Genomic DNA, 23,027 nt, shown 5'->3' with positions numbered 1-23,027 from the left:
CCCCACTCTGAAGTCCCTCCCGGTGAGTCAGATTTCACCCCAGACCCACTGGGAGCAGAGGGTGTGCAAACCTGACGCTGGACACCCATCTCGGGGACAAGGAAGGGGCGGGTGGACTTGAGGTCAATGTCGTGCACACCCTCTCGAAACACGGAACCTTCTCTTCCAACAAAAGCTTCAGAAGAAGCCCGCATCTACGAGGTCAAAGAGGACTTGCCGGGGCGGACTCAAGGGCCTGGAGGGACCCCACACACATCAAACACCAGTCAGGAATGTCCCCTCACCACCGACAGCAGCCTCTGGGGCACTTTTTGGGGGAGACCCCAAGTTCAAAGTGAAGTTTAAGAACCACGCTGATCTGCTCAGGCTTGCAGGCCCCCAGCCCCCAGTCAATACCAGGGCTGCCAGGTTTCGGGGACAGAGTGGAAACCCGATCCCAAAGCCACCCCAGAGACAGGCCGGCCTACTGGTTCCCACTCAGGAGAGGCAACACGTGCAGTTTAGACACCTGGGGCACGGGCAGCGAGGGAGGGCTGGCACAGACGGGAAGTCAAGTCAGCACCTTGGCCCCAGGGTGCTTCCTGGGGGTAGTGTGAGGCTGAAATAGTTCGGGAAAACCTGCTTGGAACAGGATCGCTTCTGGCTCCCGCTGACCCGCCTGAGCCAGCCATGAAAGCCCCAAAGGGCCGAGGCACCATGGTCTGGGGCCGACCAGCTGGCCAGAGCCTTGGCCTTCGGGGCAGGGCAGACCCACAGATGCGCTGCAGCCGCCATCCTGAAGCTGAGGATTGTGGGAAACTCCCAGCACTCAGGGGCCGAGTTCAGCTGCTTTCGTGGCTGCCTCTGTAAAGTGGGTCTTGCCTTTGCCGGGTCAGCGGAAGTCCCAGCGGGAGACCAATGGCACAAACCCCCACACTCTGTTCAGAGCCAGCCTGGCATCATGACCAATCCCGCCTCCCAGGAAGCTGTAAGAGGGGCCAGAATCGTTCTAGGCAATAACTAGAGTGACCCAAGGCAAGCTCCACCGTCACCCCTGAGCCTCTGCTCGCTCATCTGCCAAATGGGTCTCACGGAAGCCTCAACCTCGGGAGCGTTTGTGAAAATCCGGCGACAGGCACACAGCAGGCGTGACCCCTGTTCCCCTGCACCATCAAGGAGATGCGGAAGGAGGGCTGGGCCCCAATCCCAGCTCTGGGGACTTTGGGGCGTGTCCCTTCCCTCCCGACGCCTGCTTCCCCATCTGTGAAACGCACACGAGGAGAAGATCCCAGCCCTCCCACCTAACAGGGCTGTCCCCACGATGACCAGCCTCGGGGTCGGAAAACCCTCTATGGGGAGCCGGGAAATGCACCCGCAGAAAGTCAGTTTCCAAACCGGAAGCTGCCGATTCCCAGATGGCAGGGACTGTGACGATCCAGTGAGGAGGGACAGCAAACCCAGCGCTGGCCTCCGTCTGCGCTTCATTTTCCCCACAGCATTCACCAGCACGGTACACGCAGCACGTTCACTCTGTGTCTGCTGTCCACCCCCTCCACCACCCCTCGACCCCCGACGCTGTGCAAACTGGACAGAGCAGGGAGTCTTTGTAGCGTTTGTTCTGAGCGACCCTGGGACCTCATAACAGCGCCCGGCATGAACTGAGGCTCCATAAGTATTTGCTAATGAATGAATGTTGAGTGTGGGGGGCCCCGTGTGGGCTGCATTAGACCCCCCCAGGGAAATGCTGCTCACATCGTGACCCCATTTTACAGGTGAGGTTACCAAGGCTCGGAGAGGTTGAGTCCACAGTTAACAAGATGTGGAGACAGGATTCGAACCCAGGCCTTTGATCTCAGGGCCATGTGCTTTCCGCCCCCCCAAGCACACAGCACTGGGAGAGTCTGCGTGACAGCAGATGGGAGGGGTCTGTGTTGGTCTGCACCTCACAGCACGATTCAGGGGGGTCTTGGTGGGTAACAGGGCCCCAGAAGAGGACCCAGCACAGCTGGATGGATGGATGGATGACGGATGGAAAATGAGTAGACAGATGGATGTGCACGGATGGGTGGATGACTGGCGGCATGTAGACGGATGGATGGGTGGGTAGACGGATGGACGGGTGGGTGGACGGATGGACGGGTGGGTGGACGGATGGACGGGTGGGTGGACGGATGGACGGGTGGGTGGACGGATGGACGGGTGGGTAGACGGATGGATGGGTGGGTAGACGGATGGATGGGTGGGTAGAGGGATGGATGGATGGGTGGGTAGAGGGATGGATGGATGGGTGGGTAGAGGGATGGATGGGTGGGTAGAGGGATGGATGGGTGGGTAGACGGATGGACGGGTGGGTAGAGGGATGGACGGGTGGGTAGAGGGATGGACGGGTGGGTAGATGGATGGACGGGTGGGTAGACGGATGGATGGGTGGGTAGACGGATGGATGGGTGGGTAGAGGGATGGACGGGTGGGTAGACAGATGGATGGGTGGGTGGATGGATGGATGGGTGGGTAGACAGATGGATGGGTGGTAAATGGGTGGAAAGGTGGACGGATGGATGTTGGATGGATGGAAGACGGATGGATATGGATGGGCGATGGAAGATGGATGGGTGGATGAGTGAAGGTGTGTGGCCAGATGGATGGGTGGGTGGACAAATAGGTGGATGGATAGAAGTTAGATGGATGGATGGGTGGATGGATGGATGCTACCTGAGTGGACAGATGGACGGAAGATGGATGGACATGGGTGGGTGGAGGGAGGACGGACGGTGGAAGGCTGTGCAGATGGACGGCGGGCGAGCGGGTTGGCAGTGAGTGAACGGATAGGACAGACGGAAGCTGGACAGGACGATGCACGGGAAGTGGTGCAGACCCAAACCTGAGAGGAGAAAAGGCGCCGAGCCCGCCTTCCCGCTGCCCCAAGAAGCACAGCACAGGGGCCACGGCCTGTCTCGTTTAATGGCGGCACAGCCTGCGGTTGGTTTCCTCCAGCGGGGGAGCCGAGGCGCGGGGCAGGCCGGGTCGGGGTGGGGGCACGAGGCGGGAGTGCGGGGGCTGACATTCCCGCCTGCCCTGGAGAGGGGACACTCAGGACCCTCCAGCCACACGTGGCCAGAAACTTTGGTTTCGGTTTGTTTTCAAGTTTCTGTCCTCAAGGAAGCTGCCCAGAAAGGGAGACGAGGGGGCTGCTTCCCGGGGAGCACAGGGGCCGGGGGTGGGGGCTGGGGCAGCGACGCTGACCAGGGACGATGCCCAGGACCCGGGGCTGAAACCTCCCCAGCGCCAACGCCGCCAGCAGGAACCAGGCTGGAAGGGGGGCTGCGGTGGCCCCTCCTGCCCACGGGGGCCCCAGAGCCTGATGCCAGGACCCCTCCCAAGCCCTCGGGAGGGACGAGGATGGGGCCCCAGAGGTGGGATTGAGAAGCAGGAGACAGAGAGACAGAGACGCAGGGAGGCAGAGGAGACGCTCCGGGGGACAGGGAGAGCCAGTCAGAAGCCACCCTGGGGGCGATGACCCAGAGAACGATCCCTCCCCAATCCCGGCAGACCCTGTCCCAGCTCAGTGCACAGCAGGGGCCAAGCCCCCTTCTCGGGGGAGGGGCAGAGGTCGGGCGGCGGCAGGGGCGAAGGCAGCAGAGCGGGGTCTCACTCCCACCAGACCTGGACGGGCGAGAACTTCCAGAGGTCGGGCTGGCCCATGTGCAGCAGGCCGCTGAACGGCGAGCTGCTCCACTGGAACGGGGGCACCTGGTCCCACGTGGGGCCGCTGACCGCCAGCAGGCTCAGGGCCTTGGCCAGCGACATGCTGGTCACCTGGGGGCCAGGGCAGAGCAGGTGGCTGAGCCAGGGCCCTGGCCCCCGTGCTAGCCTCCAGCCCAGAGCCCACTTCTGAACCTGGCCCCAAACTATACTGTCACCTTGACCTTGACCCCAACCACAGTCCTGCTCTGACCGGGCCTCCCCGGGGTGGGGGCGGCACCTTCGCGTCGATGCCCCCGTGGGAGCGCTGGCGCAGGGCAGAGAACGGGTAGGAGCCGTTGGCCAGGTTGAGGTCGGAGCGGGCTGAGATGGCGTTCTCCCCGTTGGGCTGGGGCTCGCAGGCCTTGCACAGTGACAGGGGGTCGTGGAGGAAGTCATTGTACCTGGGGGACAGGCAAGAACATAGTCACACCAGGAAGGGGAGGCTGAGGACAGGGCCAACCCTCACGGTGGCAGCCCCATGCCACAGCCACCAGCCTTCAACTTGCCCAGCCCCTCCCGCGGCCAGGCCGGCGCTGACGCTGGCCCCTCTGCCTGGGGCCCACAGTCCCTTGTCGCTCGGCTCTCTGCTCAGGCACCTTCCTCGGGGAGGCCCTCTATGCCCCTCACCCAAGCCAGGCGAGGCACCGTGTGCCACTTGGTCACATTTCCTGGGCATCCGACAGCCGCAGACACACCTACGTCAGTGTGCGCTCTCGGTCTCTGCACCGCCCGAGACAGGGTGCTCCCCGGGACCGCGGGGAGCAGGTTTTGCGCCTGTCCCTCCCAGCACCAAGCACGCGCCCAGCACAGGTGTCCAGCGCCCTCCCTGTAACGTGAGGCCAGCGGCTGCGGCACTGGCCGGTCACCATCTGACCACCCCCGCTGGCCCCCGGGCTGGCTGTGAGGCCTGAACAGGTGGGTACAAGGAAGTGCACGGGAAGTGCCACGTGGCTCACCCTCACTCTCCCCGCCCGCCACCCAGCCAGCACCCACCTCATCAGCCGGACCATGGAGTCTATGTCTTGCACCAGCGACTGGTTCCTCCGGAAGATCTGGGCCCGGGGGCTCCCGTCATAAGAAAACCAGTCCCCGTACTTGGCCACCAGGTCCTGCAGTCCACTGGCATTGAACACGGTCTCAAAGGCCCTGCCGGGGACAAGGACTGTCACCCACGACCCACACCAGTCTCACCAGGCTGTGGCTGTGGCCGGGGACCTGGAGGGGTGGTCACACCAGAACGGTATCACTAACAACTAAGACAGTCGGGATGGCAGTAATAACGACTTTTGTTTGTGCTGGCGGTGGCTTGGTAGGGTGGCCGAGCTTGGACTCTGGGGCCCCACAGATATGGGTTCAAACCCTGGCTTCACCATTCACCAGCAGGGAACCCTGGGAAGTTAGGCCCTCTCTCCAGCCTCGGTTTCATCATCTGTGAAATGGGCACAGCAAACACAGCTACAGCGTGTAGCAGGTTGAGGCTCAAACAAGGTTTCCAGGTAAAACAAGTGAGCCCCAAGGTGATGTCTCTGCAGCTCCAGATCCAGCTGGAGACCCTGGGAGGGGTCAGTCCCTGAGCGTGGCCATCCCGTGTCACCCTGCTGTGGGTGCCAGCACTGGGAGGTCACACAGATGCTGACCTGAGCCACACAACTACACCCCAAAACTGTCAGGGCTCTCTTGGCCAGAGAAGGGCTAGGATGGGGTTTCTAAGCTCTGTGGGCTTGAAAATATCCGCTGGGAAGGAGCCTTCGCCCACACGGAGAGCTGAGCAAGGGGTGAGGCCGACGGGGAGCGGGAGGGGGCACGTACGGTATGTTGTAGCTGGCCCAGTAGGTCTTCTGGTAGAGCTCCGAGGTCTTGTCCGCCACCACCACCATGCCCCTGGGACCGGCAGAGATGGGGCACAGGTGGTCGGAAAAGGGGCTCCCGTGAACACTGCCCTGCTCAAGGACCCCCGATGGCTCCCCATTGCCTGGGGGATGGATTATGTCCTGAGCCTCCAGCCCAATCAGGGAGGGCCCTCTCTCCCCCTCCCAACTTGCCTTAGGCTCTCCCCTTCCCGCGTGGCTCCAGCTGCCGGGCCTCTGCCCAGAGCACCCTGCCCCTCTCCCAGGGCACTCACGGGATCTGCTCCAGGATGGTGAGAACCTTGGTCCCCGGGCTGGGCCCGCCGGGGACAAACGCCTTGTAGTCCACAATCATCCACTGGTTGTTGTACCTGTCGTGCCCAAGGATGGGGACTGAGAAGAGCCTGGAGCCACTGCCCTGGTGCCCCCTGCCCCCAGGGCCCCACGCAGCCAGGAACCAGGGGCAGTGAGCCTGGGGGTGTCCAGCCATTCAACTGTCACTCTGACACTGCAGCCTGACCAGGTGTCTGCAAACCCCTCTCTCGTCATGCTGCTTGCCTATTCTAGAATATTCTATGGCTCCCTAGTGCTTATCAGAACAAAGGTGAGTTCCTCTGACAGACATCCCAAGATTTTGCATGACCCAAATGTTTCTGGCTCACAGGTGCTGCCACCCCCATAGCCGCCCCCAACAGCCCGGCCCACTCTGCCCAGGGCGCTCGCGTTCCAAGTTCTCTTCCTGTCCCACCTCCAAGGGCCCCTTTCTGGGCTCAGGAGCCTGCCTGGGAGGCACAAAGCTTTTTCTTCCCAGAGCTACAGTGTCCCCATGTATAAGACGAGGGAGGAGACCCAAGGATTCTTGCAACTCCAATGACAATCCATGAGAGGGCTCTGCAGAGGGTGTGGGGCATGTGGCCCTGGTGCCACACAGGCTCCCCCAAGGCCTGAGTGTTAAGGGGAAGGTTGGTCTATCACTTGGGGCGGGGAGGCCACAGGGCCAGGAGCCCACTCACGTGCCACTGTTGAACCTCTTGAAGACGTCTGTCCAGGAGTCCCCGTCCACGGCCAGGCGGTTGGCCACGACGTTGCGCACCCACTCCAGCACACAGTCCCTGGGCCGCACATACTTCCATAGCAGCGGGTTCTTGTTGCCAATGGTGGTCTCCAGCGTCACCTGTGGGAGAGTCAAGGGGGTGTCACCCGCCTCCCAGACTGCCAAACGGGTTCCTGGCACAAAACCGTTAGGGACCCAGAGGGAGGGGAAGCTTCCTGCCCTGACCCTTTCTAGGTAACCGGATGAAACTGTTTCCGTTGTCCCCCTCCAGCTGCCTCCCTCTCATGCCTGGCCCTCTCACGTCTCATTCCACACTTAGAAAAAAGTGGCCAGGTGCGGTGGCTCACGCCTGTAATCCCAGCACTTTGGGAGGCCAAGGTGGGAGGATCGCTTCAGGACCTTTGAGACCAGCCTGGACAACATAGCAAGATCCCATATCTACAAAAAAAATTAAAAATTAGCTGGGCATGGTGGTACATGCCTATAGTCCCAGCTACTTTGGAAGCTGAGGCAGGAGGATCATTTGAGCCCAGGGGTTTGAGATTACAATGAGCTATGAACACGACAATGTACTCTGGCCTAAGCAACAGAGTGAGACCCTATAAGAAAAAAAGAAAGAAGAGCAAAGAAATAGGACAGACCAGAGAGTCCCTCCCTGCCCCAGACCCACAGGAAGCTGGCCTCCTCTGCACTGAGGGTGTTTTTTAAAGTGATGTTTTTTCTCCCCTGCAGCGTTGCCCTGGCGATCGTGGGGCTTGCTGGGGATGCCAGGAACAGATTTCTAAGTGAGTCTGGACTCCAGCCAGGAAAAACGATAAAAACAACACATTATAAACAAGCTCTATTCAGAAAACCTGGCCAGGTCAGCGGGTTCCAGGGAAAGCAAGCGGGAAGGCAGGGGAGAGAGGAGGGAGGTTTATCCTGAATACATAAAAACAAAATGAAGCCACTGAGGTTAAGGATGCCTCCAAAGGTCCCCAGACCACTGGCAGCATGCAGGGTCCCAGGCCAGCTGCAGGTTTTCCCAGGTGGGACCTGGGGGTCTGCATTTCAACAAGCCCTCGTGGTGGTCCAAGTCCCAGGGCAGGGCCCGGGCCTGGGTGCAGGATGGCAGGCGGGGGCTGCGTCCACCTCATCCTGCTCTGCGCCCCCAGCTCCTGACCAGCGCCCAGCACCAGGCTGCTGCCCAGTGCCCACTGGCTGCTCGAATAAACCCCCGCTGGCCCAGAGCTGCTGGGGGAGCAACACCCCCAGGGACAGAGGAGACACGACAGGGGACTCACCAGCCCGCTGCCCAGGATGTAGAAGTCATCGCAGGAGAAGATGGTGCCAGGGTAGGAAGAGAAGATCATCTTGTTGCCAGGAACCAGGGGGTCATCCTCTGTCGGGGGACAGTGAGCCCGGGGGGCGCTGGTCAGACAGGTGTATGCAGGGCCCCCTCGCCCCCACCCAAGACTTGGGTCTCAAGGCGGGAAGCAGGCCTGCCTCAGAGGAAGCCCCCACTCCATCCCTTCTGTCACTTAGCAAACGAGGTCATTTTGACATATAAGTGTGTGCGTGTGCTTGTGTAAACATAAAAGCTGGTACACTTTGGGAGGCTGAGGTGGGAGGATTGCTTGAGGCCAGAAGTTCAAAACCAGCCTGGGCAACATATCGAGACCTTGTTTCTAAATAGATAGATAAATGAATGAATGGATACATAAATAAATAGATACATAAATAGATACACAGTTAAATAAATAAATAAGGAAATGAATAAATAAATAAGTAAATAGATAAATGGGAATCCTCTGTACTATCTATTCAATGTGTCTATGAACCTAAAACTTTTCTTAAAAATAACATCTATTAATTTTTAAAAGGTACAGATATATACACGTAAGTGCATCCAAGGCCAGGTATAGTGGCTCACACCTGTAGTCCCAACAGCTACTCAGGAGGCTAAAGTGGGAGGATCACTTGAGTCCAGGAGCTTGAGACCAGCCTGGGCAACACAGTGAGACTCAATCTCTAAAAATAAACAAATGCATCCCCCAAAATCTAGATGGATCCAAACCAACAGGGCAATAGCATCAAGGGAGATGCACTTCTTCGTCAGCACTGCTGGAATTTGGGACGATGCATTTATGTATTACTCATGGAATAAAAATACATGACAACAAATGAAAAAACTGAGGCACAGTTTTTAAAAGCCTAGAAGAAAACATAACCAAACGTTTGCAGAAATTTTCCCTCGCAGGTTGTGGGGTACTCTAGTGATTTCCACCGTGAGTGCGTTTTGCTGGATCTTCCAATGTCCTTTAACATACCTGCATGACTCACGTAGTTTTTTAAAAGATGTGATACAAATTTAATGGCTCTATGGCAATGGGAATGACGAACTACGGCAGCACACGATAATTTGGGTTAATGTCACAGATATGTGGAACGAAAGAAGCCAGACACAGTGAGCACGTGCCATTACGATCCCATTCATCTAACATTCAAAACCACTAATCGCTGCCGGGAGAAACCGGGACAGGATGACTACGCTGGCGTGTGGGCAGCGCCTGGAACACAAGAGGCGCTTGCAGGGGCTGGGGCTGTTCTGTTTCTCAAGCCGGGTGCTATACGTAGGAGTGCTGGATGAGCAAAAACTCCAAGTTGTACACGTACGCTGTGTGCACTTTCCCGTATAAATGTCAAGTTTGAATTTACTTAAATTTAAATGAAAGGGTATTAGGTTGTCACCAAACCACTGTGACAGTGGTTCCTTGTGAAGAAACTGAAATATCTCTCTAGGAACAGATCTGAATCAGAGCTGCTGCATCAGTGGGGTGACAGATTTTGGATTTTATTAGACTCCAGCTGGGTTCCTCTTAAAAGTGGCCGTGCCAACGCGGGCTCCAGGAGCAGTGCATGAGGTGTACGCGTCCACACCTCCTCGCCACCTGCTGGTGTCATCGAGTGCTTAGGTTTGGCCGAGAAGGAGGCACTGCAAACATCTGGCAGCGCCACCCCTCCGGCGGCCACTGACTCGCTTCAAATAACAGAATGCTGCACCAGTGTCAACCAGGCCTCAAGAGGCCAGCACGTCCCTGTCCAGATGCCACAGGGACAAGCCTGGGCTCGCCAGCTGGGGATGAAAGACGAGCTGACAGTTCCCCAGACGTGGGAACGAGGCCACGCGGGGCCAGGCGGCCGGCCCAGCTGACCGGCCGGCACACTGCAGAAGCGTCAGTGAGCCCGGCCTGGCCTGGCCCCAAATAACAAAACACCCAGCGGACCCACGGACACCGGAGCAAAAAAGAAATGCTCGTGGGTTTAAGCTTTTGTTGCTTTAAATGCTGGCGTGATTGGTTAACGTAGCAATAGCTAACTGATCCACCTTGTAAAATAAAAACTTAAAAGGAAATAAACATGTTAAAAAACAAATTGCACCCTTGGAATGGCCCTAGAGGGACCTCTGTGTTTAAGGGGGGTGGGCGGAAGGCTGCCAAGGCCCACACTTCCCAGGCCCACCCCCACCTGTGTGCCCCCGACATCCGCCTACCCTGGGGGCCTTCCCGGAACTGGAACCAGTACTTCTTGATGACGCGCAGCATGTGCTGGTAGTTGTTCCAGGTGTTGTGGGCGACGAGGAGGTCACTCTGGCCAGGCAGCAGCTTGATGAGGGCAGAGCAGGAGCCTGAGCCCAGGGAAGCCTTGGTCTTGGTCTTATTCAGGGCGGGCTCCAGGTCTTCCAGGTCCCCAGAAATCTGCAGCAGGCTGGGGAGGGCCAGGGCACCGGAGGGTTACCGTGCCTGCTGTGGCTGTCGGTATGTACCCATTTCCCAGAGGAGAAGGCTGAGGCTCAGGAGGTTAGCTGCTTGGTCCGAGGCCATGGAACCAGGAAGTGGCAAAGATAGTACTAGAACCTGGGTCTGTCTAGGAGGTGTGTGGCCCTTTCCCCCACCCTGTCCACTCTGGGGGCGGCACTTACAGGAAGCCCAAGGGTTTGATGGTAAAATTCCCAGTTGGGAAGGTCACACGGCCTTCGTAGCTGTCTTCCAGGCCTTTCAGCTGCAGGAGGGTCAGCCGCACCTGGAGGGGGAGGGGTGGGGGCAGAGAGAGGGTGAGGCCTCTCCGCCAGGCTCACACCTTCTCCTGCAATGGGGGGGGGGGGGCCTCTGGTCTGGGCATTGAGATGGAGCAGGAGAGACCCAGGGGCACCCTAAAGGCTGTACCCTGACCCCGCCCAACCACCACCCAGCCCTCCATGCTGAGCACCTCCCTGCTTTCAATACATTTACTGTATGTCCTCACCCTGTGTTGACCCCAACTCACTTCCACTTAAGAGCCTAGTTCAAAAGCCACCTCCTCCATGAAGCCTCCCAGGCTGGCCTGGCCCGTTGCTAACTGCTCCCTATTCTGACTTCAGTTCCTGCCTGTGCCGCTGCCTCTGGCACCTGCCTCACACATCTGACTTCTCCCCACTGTCACTGCTTTGCCTCAACATCCTGTAACCATGGACTGTCAGCACCGTGTCCCTCGCAAGGCCTGTGCTGGGCACACACTGGGCACTTGATAAATATCCGCACGATGGAGGGAGGGTGAGCAGACGGATGGGTGGGTGGGTGGATGGACAGACAGGCAGGACAAGTTGCCAAGTAGAAGGCAGGACGGAGAGAGAAGCCATCGCCTACATGAACGGGAGGGACAGGTGTCCAGCCAGGTGCGTGGAATGGGTGAACAGGACAAGATGGATTCATTCCTTTGTCTGTAAATACGCCACAAAGTCTTATTTATAAAGCACCTACTATGCACCAGACACTGCTAGGCACTGGGGACATCACAGTGAACAAAGCAGACATGGCCTTAGGGGGCTCAGAGTTGCTTGAAAAAACAGACCCTGAATTCCTGGCTAGAGTTTCTCCCTTCAGTGAGAAAGGGAGGGGTGAGGCGAGGTGAGGAATGCGGAGGGGCAGCCAGGTGGCAGGGGTGGGGGGAGAGGAGTGTTCTGGGCAGCAGGAGCAGGTGTTCAAAGGCCCTGGGGCAGGGCAAGTCATCTCCGGCAGGCAGCAGGAGGCAGGAGCAGGGGGAGGAGGAGGTGAGTGGGAGACGGAGCTCGGAGGGAGAGGTGGAGGCGGCGCTGAGGCCGCAGGGAGGAGCGTGGGCAGGGAGGAGCGTGGGCATCGCCCCAGAGCGCTGAGCAGCCCCAGGCAGACTGCAGACAGGGAGAGACGGAGCAGACAGCCGGGGAGGATGGGGAGTGAAGACGGGTCCAACAGCTGTATGGGCAGGCGAGCGGGAGGCGGTTTGTGAGGGTGGATGGACAGACAGGCGGGAGAAGGACAGGCAACTAAACGGGGTCTATCGACAGGGCGGCTGGACAGAGGCACTGACGCTGGGCTGGGACGGGCAGGTGGTGACCCTGGGGTAGACGAGGGGAAGAGAGTGGGAGGTGGACGGGCGGGCAGGAGAGCTGGACGCATGGACGAGGGCGGGAGGGAGGGACGGACGGGCGGGTGGATAAATGGGTGGGTGGGTAGACGGGTTGGGGGCAGAGGAATGGATGGGTGGATGGGGGTGTCTGCAGTGGGTGAGTGGACAGGTCAGGGTGAGTAGGTAGGTGGGTGGACAGTGACAAATCCTGCTGAAGGAAACGATGCAAACCCGGCCTGAGCCAGGTGGACGCACTACCAGGGATCGATGGCCATGTCCCCCAGCCTGTCACGTGCACTTCACAGTCAAACTCCGGAGGCTTTTTAGGGAATTCATGAAGAACTGACTTTCCCACTGCGGACCGGCCAGCAGCCCCGAGCGGGCACCCGCCGGGCCTCTCCGTCAGCCACGGAAGCGACCTACGAAGCGACTTCCCCCGTGTGTGAGTACCACGGGGCACTACGGCTGTGTTTAGCCACTCCAAGAACACACTCGGACAGACAGAAGTTCAGACACGTGGAGACTGGACAGGCGGCCGAGTGGCCGGTCAGCCAGGAGGGATGGGGATGACAATGGGGACCGGGGTGGCTGTGTAGCTGGGCACGCCACAGGGCTGACCAGCAGCGCGGGAGACAGGACACATCCCAGCTGGGGGCCTGGCCGCCTCAGTGGTGGCTGAGCTGCTCCACCCCCAACCCCTGACCCCCGCCGAGCGTGGCAGCCGGGCCCACCTGGTGCCAGTACGCAGAGTCCGTGTTCTGCGCCATCTCCTCCTGCATCCACTCCAGGTTGGCCTCCAGGAAGCTCTTGAGCCGCTCGCAGTAGCCGACCTCATACTCGAAGGGGCCACAGTAGTTCACCACCGTGTTCATCCAGTGCATGTAGATGAGCTGCGGAGGGGGGGACGTGGGCAGGGCGGGGGCAGGCGGCCGCTGCCCTCTTCCCCGGACCCCCGCCCAGGCCTCCCAAGAGCGGACGGGGTCCTCTCCCCGCCGGGCCCCTCCCACTCCAGCTCCGCGCCCCCACCAGGTCCCTGCGTCTCCAAGGCCTCCCTCGGAAAGCCGCTAGCAGCAAAGCCCACATACTCTAGACTGCCCCTCCTCTGTGGCTGGGGACCCGGCATGTCCTCAGCCAGTCTGTCAGTCAACAAATGTTTCTTGAGCACCTATTATTTGCTGTTCTGAGCACTGAGGACAGGCGTGAACAAAACAGCAATTATCCCTGCCCACTCAGGTGGAGAGACTGCTGTGCCAATGTCACCTGGACCTCCAGAGAGGCCTTCAGCATTTCCGGCCCCGGTGCCACATGAACAAGCCTGGGCTCACCTGCTGGGGATTACGGACCACATAGGCCAGTCGTCCCCGGAAAGTCGGTCCCCAGACATACGGAGGAGGCCGTCCTGGGCCAGCCGGCTGCCCCGCTGACCTGCCCGCGCACTGCAGGAGCATAGGGGGCCCGGCCAAGATCGGCCCGGCCAGGCCCCACACAACAAACCCCCGCTGCCATCCCAGCGGGAGAAGATCCCGTCGCTCTGCAGAGCAGCAGCCAGAGGCCCACAGCTAATGTCAACAGCGTCCTTTTACGAACCGACACGTTCAAACCTCACAACCACGCTGTAAGGAAGGTGCTATTACCACCATCCCCGCGGCACAGCTTGGTGAGTCATTTTCCCCAGGTCACCCAGGTCGTGAATCCAAGAGACAAGAAACCGCATAAAGACGTAGATCTGGGCCAGGCGCGGTGGCTCGCGCCTGTAATCCTAGCACTCTGGGAGGCCAAGGCGGGAGGATTGCTCAAGGTCAAGAGTTCGAGACCAGCCTGAGCAAGAGGGAGACCTCGTATCTACTAAAAATAGAAAGAAATGATTTGGACAGCTAAAAAATATATATATAGAAAAAATTAGCCGGGCATGGTGGTGCACGCCTGTAGTCCCAGCTATTCGAGAGGCTGAGGCAGGAGGATCGCTTGAGCCCAGGAGTTTGAGGATGCTGTGAGCTAGGCTGACGCCACGGCACTCACTCTAGCCTGGGCAACAGAGTGAGACTCTGTCTCAAAAGAAAAAAAAGAGTGAGGGAGAGGACGCAGCTCAGACGCCCACCCACTGAGGAAGTGCAAACGAAATGCGGTGTGTCCGCACAATGGAATATTACTCAGCAATAAAAAAGACTGAGGTACTGACACAGGCTTCAACATGGGTGGATTCTGAAAACATGCTAAGTGGAAAATGCTAGTCACAAAACGGCACATAGTGTGTGATTCCACTTAATGTCCAGAACAGGCCAATCCATAGGGACAGGAAGTGGACTAGGAGGTGCCAGGGGCTGGGGGAGGGGGAATGGGCAGTTACTGGCCATTGGGTCTGGGGTTTCTTTCTGGGGTGACAAAAATGTCTTGGAATTAGACAGTGGTGATGGTTGCACAACCTCATGAATATACTAAACACCAGTGAATTGTACATTTTTAAGTGGTGAACTTTATTGCATGTGACTTATATGTGTCAACAGAATGAGTGAGTGAGTGAAAGGGAACGGCAGCTATCACATTTGGGTGGTGGGAGCCTCTGTGGGGGGAGGCAGCAGGGGTCAGGGGTGTTCAATGGTATCGGTACATTCTAGGTTCCAGTGTGGGCACTCACTTTATTATTGTGCTTCGTAACTTAGGTTATGTTACGTGGTTTTTCTACATATCAAATAGTACCTAGCGTCGTTTTTTAAAGAATGCATGTGAGCTTTTTCCTCCCCAGCTTGATGGAGGGCTGTGGGCGTGGGTGGGGAGACCCACTCCGCACACAATTCAAACCCCCCCCAAAACCCAAAAGCACCCTGGGGACACCCTGGGGGTGGGGCACGCTGGGAGCCCCAGGTCCCCACCATGGCCCTTACCTCCTGGGACACAGCAGCTTCCACCACGCCGGCTGCGTAGGCCTGCAGGCTGTCATTGTAGCTGCCACTCGTGCCCAGCTCCAGAAAGGCCCACCTGGATGGGGGGAAGGAGGGGACACTCAGTCAGTGGCAGGGGCCCCCCGCTAGACACACAGCTGTCTCCACTGTTGACACAGTGGTCAACAGCCGTTTGCCAGGCTAAATCCCTAAAAGAGGAACTGCTGGGTCAAAGGACACGTGTATTTTCAATTTTAACAGATATCGACAAAGAGCCTGTCCCAAAAAGCTGCACCCGTCTGCATTCTCTCCCCCACAAGAACGCCGGCTAACATCGACTGGGGGCCTCCTCTGTGCTGGGCGATGCTCCAGTCACTTTCATGTCTACGAACTCACTGAACCCCATGATCATCCTGCAGTCCCACGAGGCAGGTGGTATTACTGTCCCCATCGCAAGGAAGAAGAGGAAATTAAAGCACAGAGTTACATCCCTGCTGTGGTAGACCACCACCCCCACCCCGGAATGCACACCCTGTGCTAGGTGACTTCGCAACTCCTCCGCCAACGGCCAAGCAACCCTCCTTCCCTGCGCCTTGATCTGGCTCGGACGTCTCATGCTCTGGCCAGGTGGAAGTGGGAGTGTGCCAGCTACAAGATCAGCCTTTGAGAGGCCTCTCGAGTTTCCACCTGCCCTTGGTGCCTCTGCCATCATCACGTGAAGGACATGCCCGGCCAGCCCACTGGTCACAAGAACCTGAGAGCCACATGGAGCAGACCAGGTCTGCAGCGTGAAGCAGAGCCGCCCCAGCTGCCCTATGGGGCCGCGAGGCTCAACGCTATTGGTTTAAGCCACTGAGTTTGGGGCCGGTTTGTTACACAGCACTGGTCCCCAATACTAGCTGACACGCTTGAGGGGTCAGAGAGCTGGCAGGGGCAGGATTCGATTCCAGGCAGGCTGGCTCCCACTCCTCTGAAGCAGCACTTCTGGGACTCTGATGTATGTCCTGGTCACCTGAAGCCCTTGCCAGGAGGCAGACTGGGAGGTCTGCTATGGGGTGGGTCCGAGACTGCCTCTCTCCCATGAGCAAACTGCTGTTTGCCCCCTCCCTCACTTAAAATGATTCCTGGCAAAGTTTTTCATCTTCGCCAAGGTGAGAGTTGAAAAATTCCATCATGTTGTTTTAATGAATTATAATTCTTTAATTAGTTAAGTTATATGAGTATATTTTCTTATTTTTATCGGTCATTGATAGTTCTGGGGTTCATATCCTTTACCCTTTTTTTTCCTTGGGTTTTTAAAAAACTCTTTTGTTATCAGTTGGTAAAATTCTATATATGTTAGCCCTTTGCATATCACTAATATTGAAAATATGTTTGTATTTTAATTGATTTTTGCATTTGTTCTTGCCATATACAAGTGTTTGTTTTTGTGCAGCCAGATCTAGCAATCTTTTCCTTTATGGTCCAGATTTCACTTTTGCTCCAAGGACACAAAAGTATTCACTCGTGTCACTACTGCAGCTAGGGGGAAAGCATTTTTAAAGACCATTTCTATTAAGAAAGTGAAGGCAACAGGAAGAAACCAAAGAGACCTCTAAGAGGCTATAAACCGGGACAGTCAGGCTCAGCCAGGGCTGTCTCGTGGGAACCTGGCTACAAAGCCGCTGATCAGCTCCAGGACAGGAATAGCTCAGCCCTAGAGAGATTATGGAAAGAGAAAGACTCAAAGTACCCACACCTGATACCATCAGCAAGTACCCTCTGAGTGCCTGCTGGGTGCCAGACACTGAGGGTACGTGAGGATGAATGACATTCAGCCCTGGCCTTTGCAAGTCTCATGGGGGGAAGAGACACGGCGGGGAACCAGATAATGACACCACAGGGTAACTCCTATGATGAAAAAAGGAATAAAGTGCCAAGGGGGTATCCTAAGGAAGTGTGTTGCTACTACCTGAGTAAAATCAAAGAAGCCTTCACGGAAAAGGTGACAGCTATTCTGGGTTTTGAAGTTTACATAGGAGCTTGCCAGGTGAACAGAAGAGAGAAAGTAAAAGAGGGAAGCCTGAGTTCTCAATGTTCCAAAGCAAAGACTCTCGGGGCCAGCAGGATGGAGTTGTGGGGGTCTTTAGTGAAGCCTCGCTATGGGGAATGATGACAGCCCCCAGGCACTGTGCTAAGCATGTCACATGTTTACTTATCTCTCTAAATTGCTCCAAAGACCCTATGACATAGGTTTTATTCTCCCTACTTTATAGAGGTGGGAACTGAGGCTCAGAGAAGTGAAGTCACTTGCCTGAGGTCACACAGCAGCGGGGCTGAGCCTGGGAAAACTTTCCATCCAGCACAATCAAGGAAGCCCTCTCTCCACTTCCATGTTTACCATAACTGGGAGCAACACAGGCCAGTGGGGGGCTCCTCAGGGCAAAGCCCCCTCCCCGTGCTGGCCTCACCCTGTGTCTCGCCCCCTGGCTAGCATCCAGCAGAGACTTGCCATGCCCTTCCAGCTCTGCTAAGCAGGCCCCAAAACACGTGTGAGTCAGCAGAGAATGGGTTGCTAGATGCCAGAGTCCTGGCAGCCCCTGTGGCCAGCCACAAAGCTTCAGTTCTCTCCATAGATGCCAGCCCACTTTGTGGCCTCTTCTCCCCGGGAGCCTTCCCAGATCGGCCCCACCGAGCTCCTGTGTCTGTAGCAAATCTCTCCCCCAGTTCTCCCATCTATCTGATACTCCCATGTCCCACCAGAATGGGGGTGTCCTCAGCCTCCTGTGTCTCCCCAGCACCTGCAGAAGTCAATGCATACCAGCAAAATGGTTAGGGACAGCAGTGGTGGCCGTGCCTGCTGGAGGGGGCGCTGGCATATGCCCAGGATGGGGTGGGGGGCACACAGGGTTCCCTAAGGTCCCCCAGCACAGCCTGGATCCAGGGCCCTGGCCCTGCTCACTCGGGTCTCCCTTTTGTTGCTGTCTGTCTCTCCCACTGGGTAGGAACCCCAACCCTGCTCAGCTTCATGTCCCTTGGGCCAAGCACCAGGAGAATGAATAAATGAACGGGCACAAGCCCTTGTACAGGCCTAGGAAGGGCACCACAACACCCCCCAACTACAGCACATTATCAAAATCTGGGCCACAGATGGGGAAGTGGGAGCCCAGACAGGCGGGGGAGTTAGGTGAGACTCACACATCAGAAAGACAGCGTGGGTCCCCGCAATAAGGAGAGTGATGACTGCCAAGCACGGAGCACTGGGCTCCATAGTATCGGGCCAAGGACTTCTCCCTGGACCAGGACGGAGAAGGGAAGCGAGGAGCAGAGCCCCAGCAAGGGTACTATCTGGGACTGCGTGAATTTAGAGACCCTCTGCTTTCAGACTGGGCTGGAATCCAGGCTCAGTCCTGCCGCCCCGGTTGTGGAATGGAGGCAGGGGGCTGGAACCCACAAGCCAGCCACAGCCCAGCAAGTGAGAGTTTGCCCCCTGGAGAGGTTGCCCCACCTCTCAGGCCCGGGGACAGGGGGTGGCCTCCGCAGGATCGGGGAGAAGGGGGCTGGTCCCCCTGGGGATAGAAGTTACTGTATTACCCACCAGCCAGGGACCTGACCCAGACGCAGGCACTGCGGCCTCAGTGGTGGGCAGCTAATCTCTCGGGGGCAGAAGTACTGTCACCACGGGCTGAAGGCAAGGGGCAAGACCCCCACCAGGGGAGGGGTGCTGCATTAGCCCCCTTCCAGCCAGGGACCTGGTCCAGACGGCGTTGCTGCAGCCTCGGAGGAGGGCAAGTGATCCCGGGAGACAGGGGCGCTCTCACCTGGCAAGAGGCCGGCCCCCCACTCCCTCCCCCGGCCGACCCCGCGCCGAGTCGCCAACCCTCACCCGGTCTCGTGGATGGCGTTGGTGAGGTTGGCCCAGGCCACGGCGTCGGGGTGGCGGCCGTCCACCAGGCGCAGCTGGCCGGTCGAAGCGTCCAGGAGCACGGAGCGGCTTTGGGAGGCGGGTGGGACCTGCCCGTCCCACGCCCGGCCGTCCCCTGGGGCCGGGATCGCGCCCGCCAGGCCGCTCAGGAACAGCCCGACCAGCAGGGCCAGCACCAGGGCCAGCGCCAGCGCCCGCGTCAGCGCCCGGGCCAGGCGGCCGCCCGGGCTGCCGTACATCGGGGCCACCATGACCGCGCGGAGCGCCGCGCAGCAGCCCGCGTCACGTGACTGCGCCCGCCGTGGGGCGGGGGCGGGGCCGAGGGCGGCCGGGGCGGGGCTTGGGCCAACTCTTCCGGGGTGGGCGGGGCCCGGTGTGCCACGTAGGAGGCGGGGCCCACCTTAAAGGGCCCTGGCGCCCCTTCCACCTACGCAAACCCAGTTTAGCGCACTCCCCCACCACGCACACTTTTTACTTTGCAAATTTTCAAACCTCGAGAAAAGCTGCAAGAATAGTACAGTAAATACTCACATTCCCCCTATCAGTTGCTAATATTTTGTCACATTGACAATCTCTACACATGTAATTTTGCAGAACTATTTGAGAGGTTATTGAAGACATTGTGACATGTCAAGCCTAAATACTGCAGCATGTGTTTCCTAACAGCAAAGACATTATCCTGCATAATGACAACACCGCGATAACACTCGGCACATGTATTTCACACTATTTTTTTACCATTTATTTAATGGAATTATCTAATGCAGGGTTTTTATTCCAGTTTTTCCTATTGGCCCCAAGTGCCCTGTTTTTCTTTTATAATCCAGGATCCATATCTCACACCACGCACAAGAATAAACTAATGGATCAGAATCTCAGTGTAGAACATGAAACTATGCAGTACTAAAGGAAAACATGAGTGAATTCCTTCATATCTTGTGCGTGGGAAAATACTAACCATGACTCAAAACCCAGATGTAATAAAAGATAAATGCATTTAATGACATAATTTTTAAACTTGTAAATGTCAAAACACTCCATAAGCAAAGTCAAAAGACAACTGATAAACTGGGAGAAAAAAATTATATATCACAGAAAAAGGGCTAAAACTCCTAGTATATGAAGAATTCTTAAAATTTGAGGGGAAAAATCTGTAAAACTGTGAGAAAAAAATGGGCCCAAAACAGGAACAGACAATTCATGGCACAGGCTGGTCTCCAACTCCTGGCCTCAATCGATCCTCCTGCCTCAGCCTCCTAAAGTGCTGGGATTACAGGCGTGAGCCACCGTGCCCAGCCCACAAAGTAGCTGTCCAACACTTTGAAAGTGCCGTCCCCTCACCCCTCCGGGTGAGCTGAGCCGGAGGGGCATTGCGGCCCTCCCCATCCTTTGGAAAGGAATCACTCCTCTGGTATTGTTAAAAGACAAAATTGCAACAAATATGGTTTAAAGATACCAACTGGCGTGATTCTAGAATCCTGCAACACTTCATTCCATAAAATGGAATAAGTATTCCAATGAGCTGAGCAGAGATCGGCTTCATAGACAGAGAAGCGGCTGAAGAAGGCAGAAACAGAACAAAAACCCGACTGGTCATTTCAAAGTTACTTTCCTCGTAAGGCGGGAGACAGAACTAGAGAAAGCTAACTGACTTGTTAACATCAGGTTACTCTTTGATGTAAGGATTAAAACAGAGGGAGCTGCATTGTCACGCCCACTGAAGATTTAAGCTGGCCTGTTTGGGAAATTGGGCCCGTTACCTTTCCCCCCCAGTTTCCCTGAATGCCAGATGACAACTCAGTTTCAGTTTGGTGACGTGGAAAACCTCAGCGTGGCTAACTCTCCATTTTGATTTTTAGTCTGGTCTGTCGGAGCCTAGTGCAGGAGCTTGATCCAAAACAACGGACTCCTATAATTTTTATTAAACATTAATACCAGTCATTGCTACCATTTGTTAATCACTTGCTGTGAACACTTTCTATCACAGGACCCTAATAGCCACCCAAGAAGTTCCCACTATTGCTATCCCCATTTTACAGATGAGAAAACTGAGGCCAGAGCAGGCAAAGTGACTTGTCTAGGTCACACAACTAGGAAGGGTCAGAATAGGGATTTGAACTTGGTCCTGCAGCACGACGGACGCCGCTCATTTTGGCCACCAGGGGGCGCGCGCCCCACGAATTCCTAACCACGTCCCCACTCCAACCCTCCTACCCTTACGTCATCATTATGTGATGTCATCATTCGGTGCCTCAGTTTACTCATCATCAAAAGGGCCTTCCTGGCAGGGCTGCCAGGAAGGATTAAGACCTTTGCACGGCCCCTGAAACTCAGTGGCGCTCAGTCAATGTTATTCATCAGCATCGAGGATGCCTTCTAGGCATCCTGCATTTGTCCAAGGCTGCTGATGGAGAATTCTGGGTGACACTTCTTGGCATTCGGCTCACATGCCCACTGTGGACTAATAAACCGCCAAGCGGAAGAAAGGGCAATCGGCATTTTCATCAGCCAGACAGGGTAGGGCAATGGTTAGCAGCGTGAAAGTTGATTGTACAAATTGGACCATTCTTGTCACACCCAACTGCATCACAGTTAAGGGGGCCAGGCGGTGGGTGGGGGGAAGCACTTGGGGACACATAGCACCTGCTCTAAGAATTACATTTTCCACAAGCCCAGCTGGGGAAAGGGCTTGTTGTAACCTGAAACCCGTTTTATCTGACAGCTCCTGAAATACCCTGCTGCAACTCTGCGAGCAGTTTTACCGCCGCTGTCACTCACCCAGAAGAGCTTCCAGCTTCCAAACCTTTGCTAGTGCTGCTGTACTTTCTGGAAAAACAAAACGTAACATTTTGCCTTTTTATAAAGCCTCCAACTTTGTCTTTGTTCTTCGGGCATGCCAAAGACAGCAGTCTGTGTGTGTATGCCAACATGGCCCTTCTTGCCTCCCATGCAAAACGCTAAGTTTAGAGAATCGTCTCCATATCTTTATTTTGCCTTTGACAGGAGCATGCAGTTGGAGATTCAGACAGGCTTGGGTTCAAATCCCAGCTGCATCATTTGCTGGCTGTGTGACCTTAGGAAAATGACCTCACCTCTCTGAGCCTGGAAGAAATGGAAGCCTCTCTTGCTCACGGCTGCAGACAAAGTGCGGATTCACGCCTGGAGGTCTTGGCCTGTCCACCTGCCCCTGGCTCCCATCCAAGGCTCCTCCCGTTCCAGCCACTTTTTGAGGTCCCCACCATCCAAGGCCACCAGCCAGGCTGAAAAGCACCCAGAGCCGGCTCAGTGCTAGGTAGGGTCCACTGCTGTGACAGCATTGCCCCAGTGCATGGCCTTTGACCCCAGGCTGGAGTGCAGTGGTGCAATCATAGCTCCTTGTAACCTCGAACTCCTGCCCTCAAGTGATCCTCCCACCTCAGCCTCCCACAATGCTGGGATTACAGGTGTGAGCCACCACACCCAGCCCATTTATTTGATTTTTATTAATACAAATGCCAGGCACTGTGCTATGGGTTCTTTACATATGTAATCCAGTGAATCCTCACCACAGCCCAATGAGTACCCTATAGGTGCTGTTTTTTGTTTTTTGTTTTTTGTTTTTTTTTGAGACAGAGTCTCACTCTGTTGCCCAGGCTAGAGTGCCGTGGCGTCAGCCTGTCAGCCTAGCTGACAGCAACCTCAAACTCCTGGGCTCAAGGGATCCTCCTGCCTCAGCCTCCTGAGTAGCTGGGACTACAAGCATGGGCCACCGCACCCAGCTACTTTTTTATAGAGACGGGGGTGAGGCGGGTAGGGGAGGGTCTTGGTATGTTGCCCAGGCTGGTCTGGAACTCCTGGCCTCAAGGCTCGGCCTCCCAAACTGCTGCAATTACAGTCTTGAGCCACTGTGCCTGGCCCATATTCTTTTAAAATTGATGCTGCCAGAGGGGAATGCTGAACCCAGTTAGAACCTAACATGGAGGCATTTCAGGCAGGGCAGACAATATTCTTGGATAGCGCGGGGCTTTCTCCACCTGGGGGTCTTCTTGGCTACTCCTCACCATTCATTACCAGAAGCAGTTTGACACCCTCGTGCCCTCCCCACCCTCGGGAATTGAATCTCCCGGTTTCGCCCTCTAACTATCCGTCTACTCACAGCGGGACGTAAAGGCGGACGGAGTGCCTTGGAAGAACCTCGGGTCCTGCTCCGGGAGCCTGGGCCTTTAAGGGAAGGGGCG

The 23,027-nt window shown here is 56.6% G+C and overlaps 1 protein-coding gene across 2 annotated transcripts; it reads right to left on the bottom strand.

Annotated features, from left to right (window-relative positions):
* Positions 1-2,950: 2,950 nt before the first annotated feature.
* PLBD2 (phospholipase B domain containing 2) lies at positions 2,951-19,074 on the bottom strand. 2 transcript variants are annotated; one of them, XM_069496770.1, is made up of 12 exons: positions 18,772-19,074; positions 14,910-15,003; positions 12,759-12,917; positions 10,586-10,686; positions 10,157-10,371; positions 7,908-8,005; positions 6,584-6,744; positions 5,846-5,941; positions 5,533-5,604; positions 4,717-4,869; positions 3,962-4,124; positions 2,951-3,795 (listed from the first exon to the last, which is right to left on the bottom strand). In XM_069496770.1, the coding sequence occupies exons 1-12, from the start codon at positions 19,059-19,061 to the stop codon at positions 3,628-3,630; spliced, it is 1,770 nt and encodes a 589-aa protein (XP_069352871.1). In that variant the 5' UTR covers positions 19,062-19,074; the 3' UTR covers positions 2,951-3,627. The 2 variants fall into 2 exon arrangements, with proteins under 2 accessions (XP_069352871.1, XP_069352872.1); XM_069496771.1 differs by lacking the exon at positions 5,846-5,941.
* Between the last annotated feature and the right edge of the window lie 3,953 nt (positions 19,075-23,027).

The sequence above is a fragment of the Eulemur rufifrons genome, chromosome 21 (assembly GCF_041146395.1).
Source record: "Eulemur rufifrons isolate Redbay chromosome 21, OSU_ERuf_1, whole genome shotgun sequence".
NCBI lineage: Eukaryota > Metazoa > Chordata > Mammalia > Primates > Lemuridae > Eulemur > Eulemur rufifrons.
The sequence above is the reverse complement of the archived record's forward strand: the minus strand, read 5'-3'. Positions and strand labels throughout refer to the sequence as shown.

Coding starts and splice junctions, on each gene's coding strand:
- PLBD2 (XM_069496770.1), bottom strand. CDS start 19,061: ATGGTGGCCCCGATGTACGGCAGCCCGGGCGGCCGCCTGGCCCGGGCG. Junction 8,006..10,156: donor GTTCCGGGAAGGCCCCCAGG/GTAGGCGGATGT, acceptor GTCCCCCGACAG/AGGATGACCCCCTGGTTCCT. Junction 6,745..7,907: donor ACATCCTGGGCAGCGGGCTG/GTGAGTCCCCTG, acceptor ACTCTCCCACAG/GTGACGCTGGAGACCACCAT.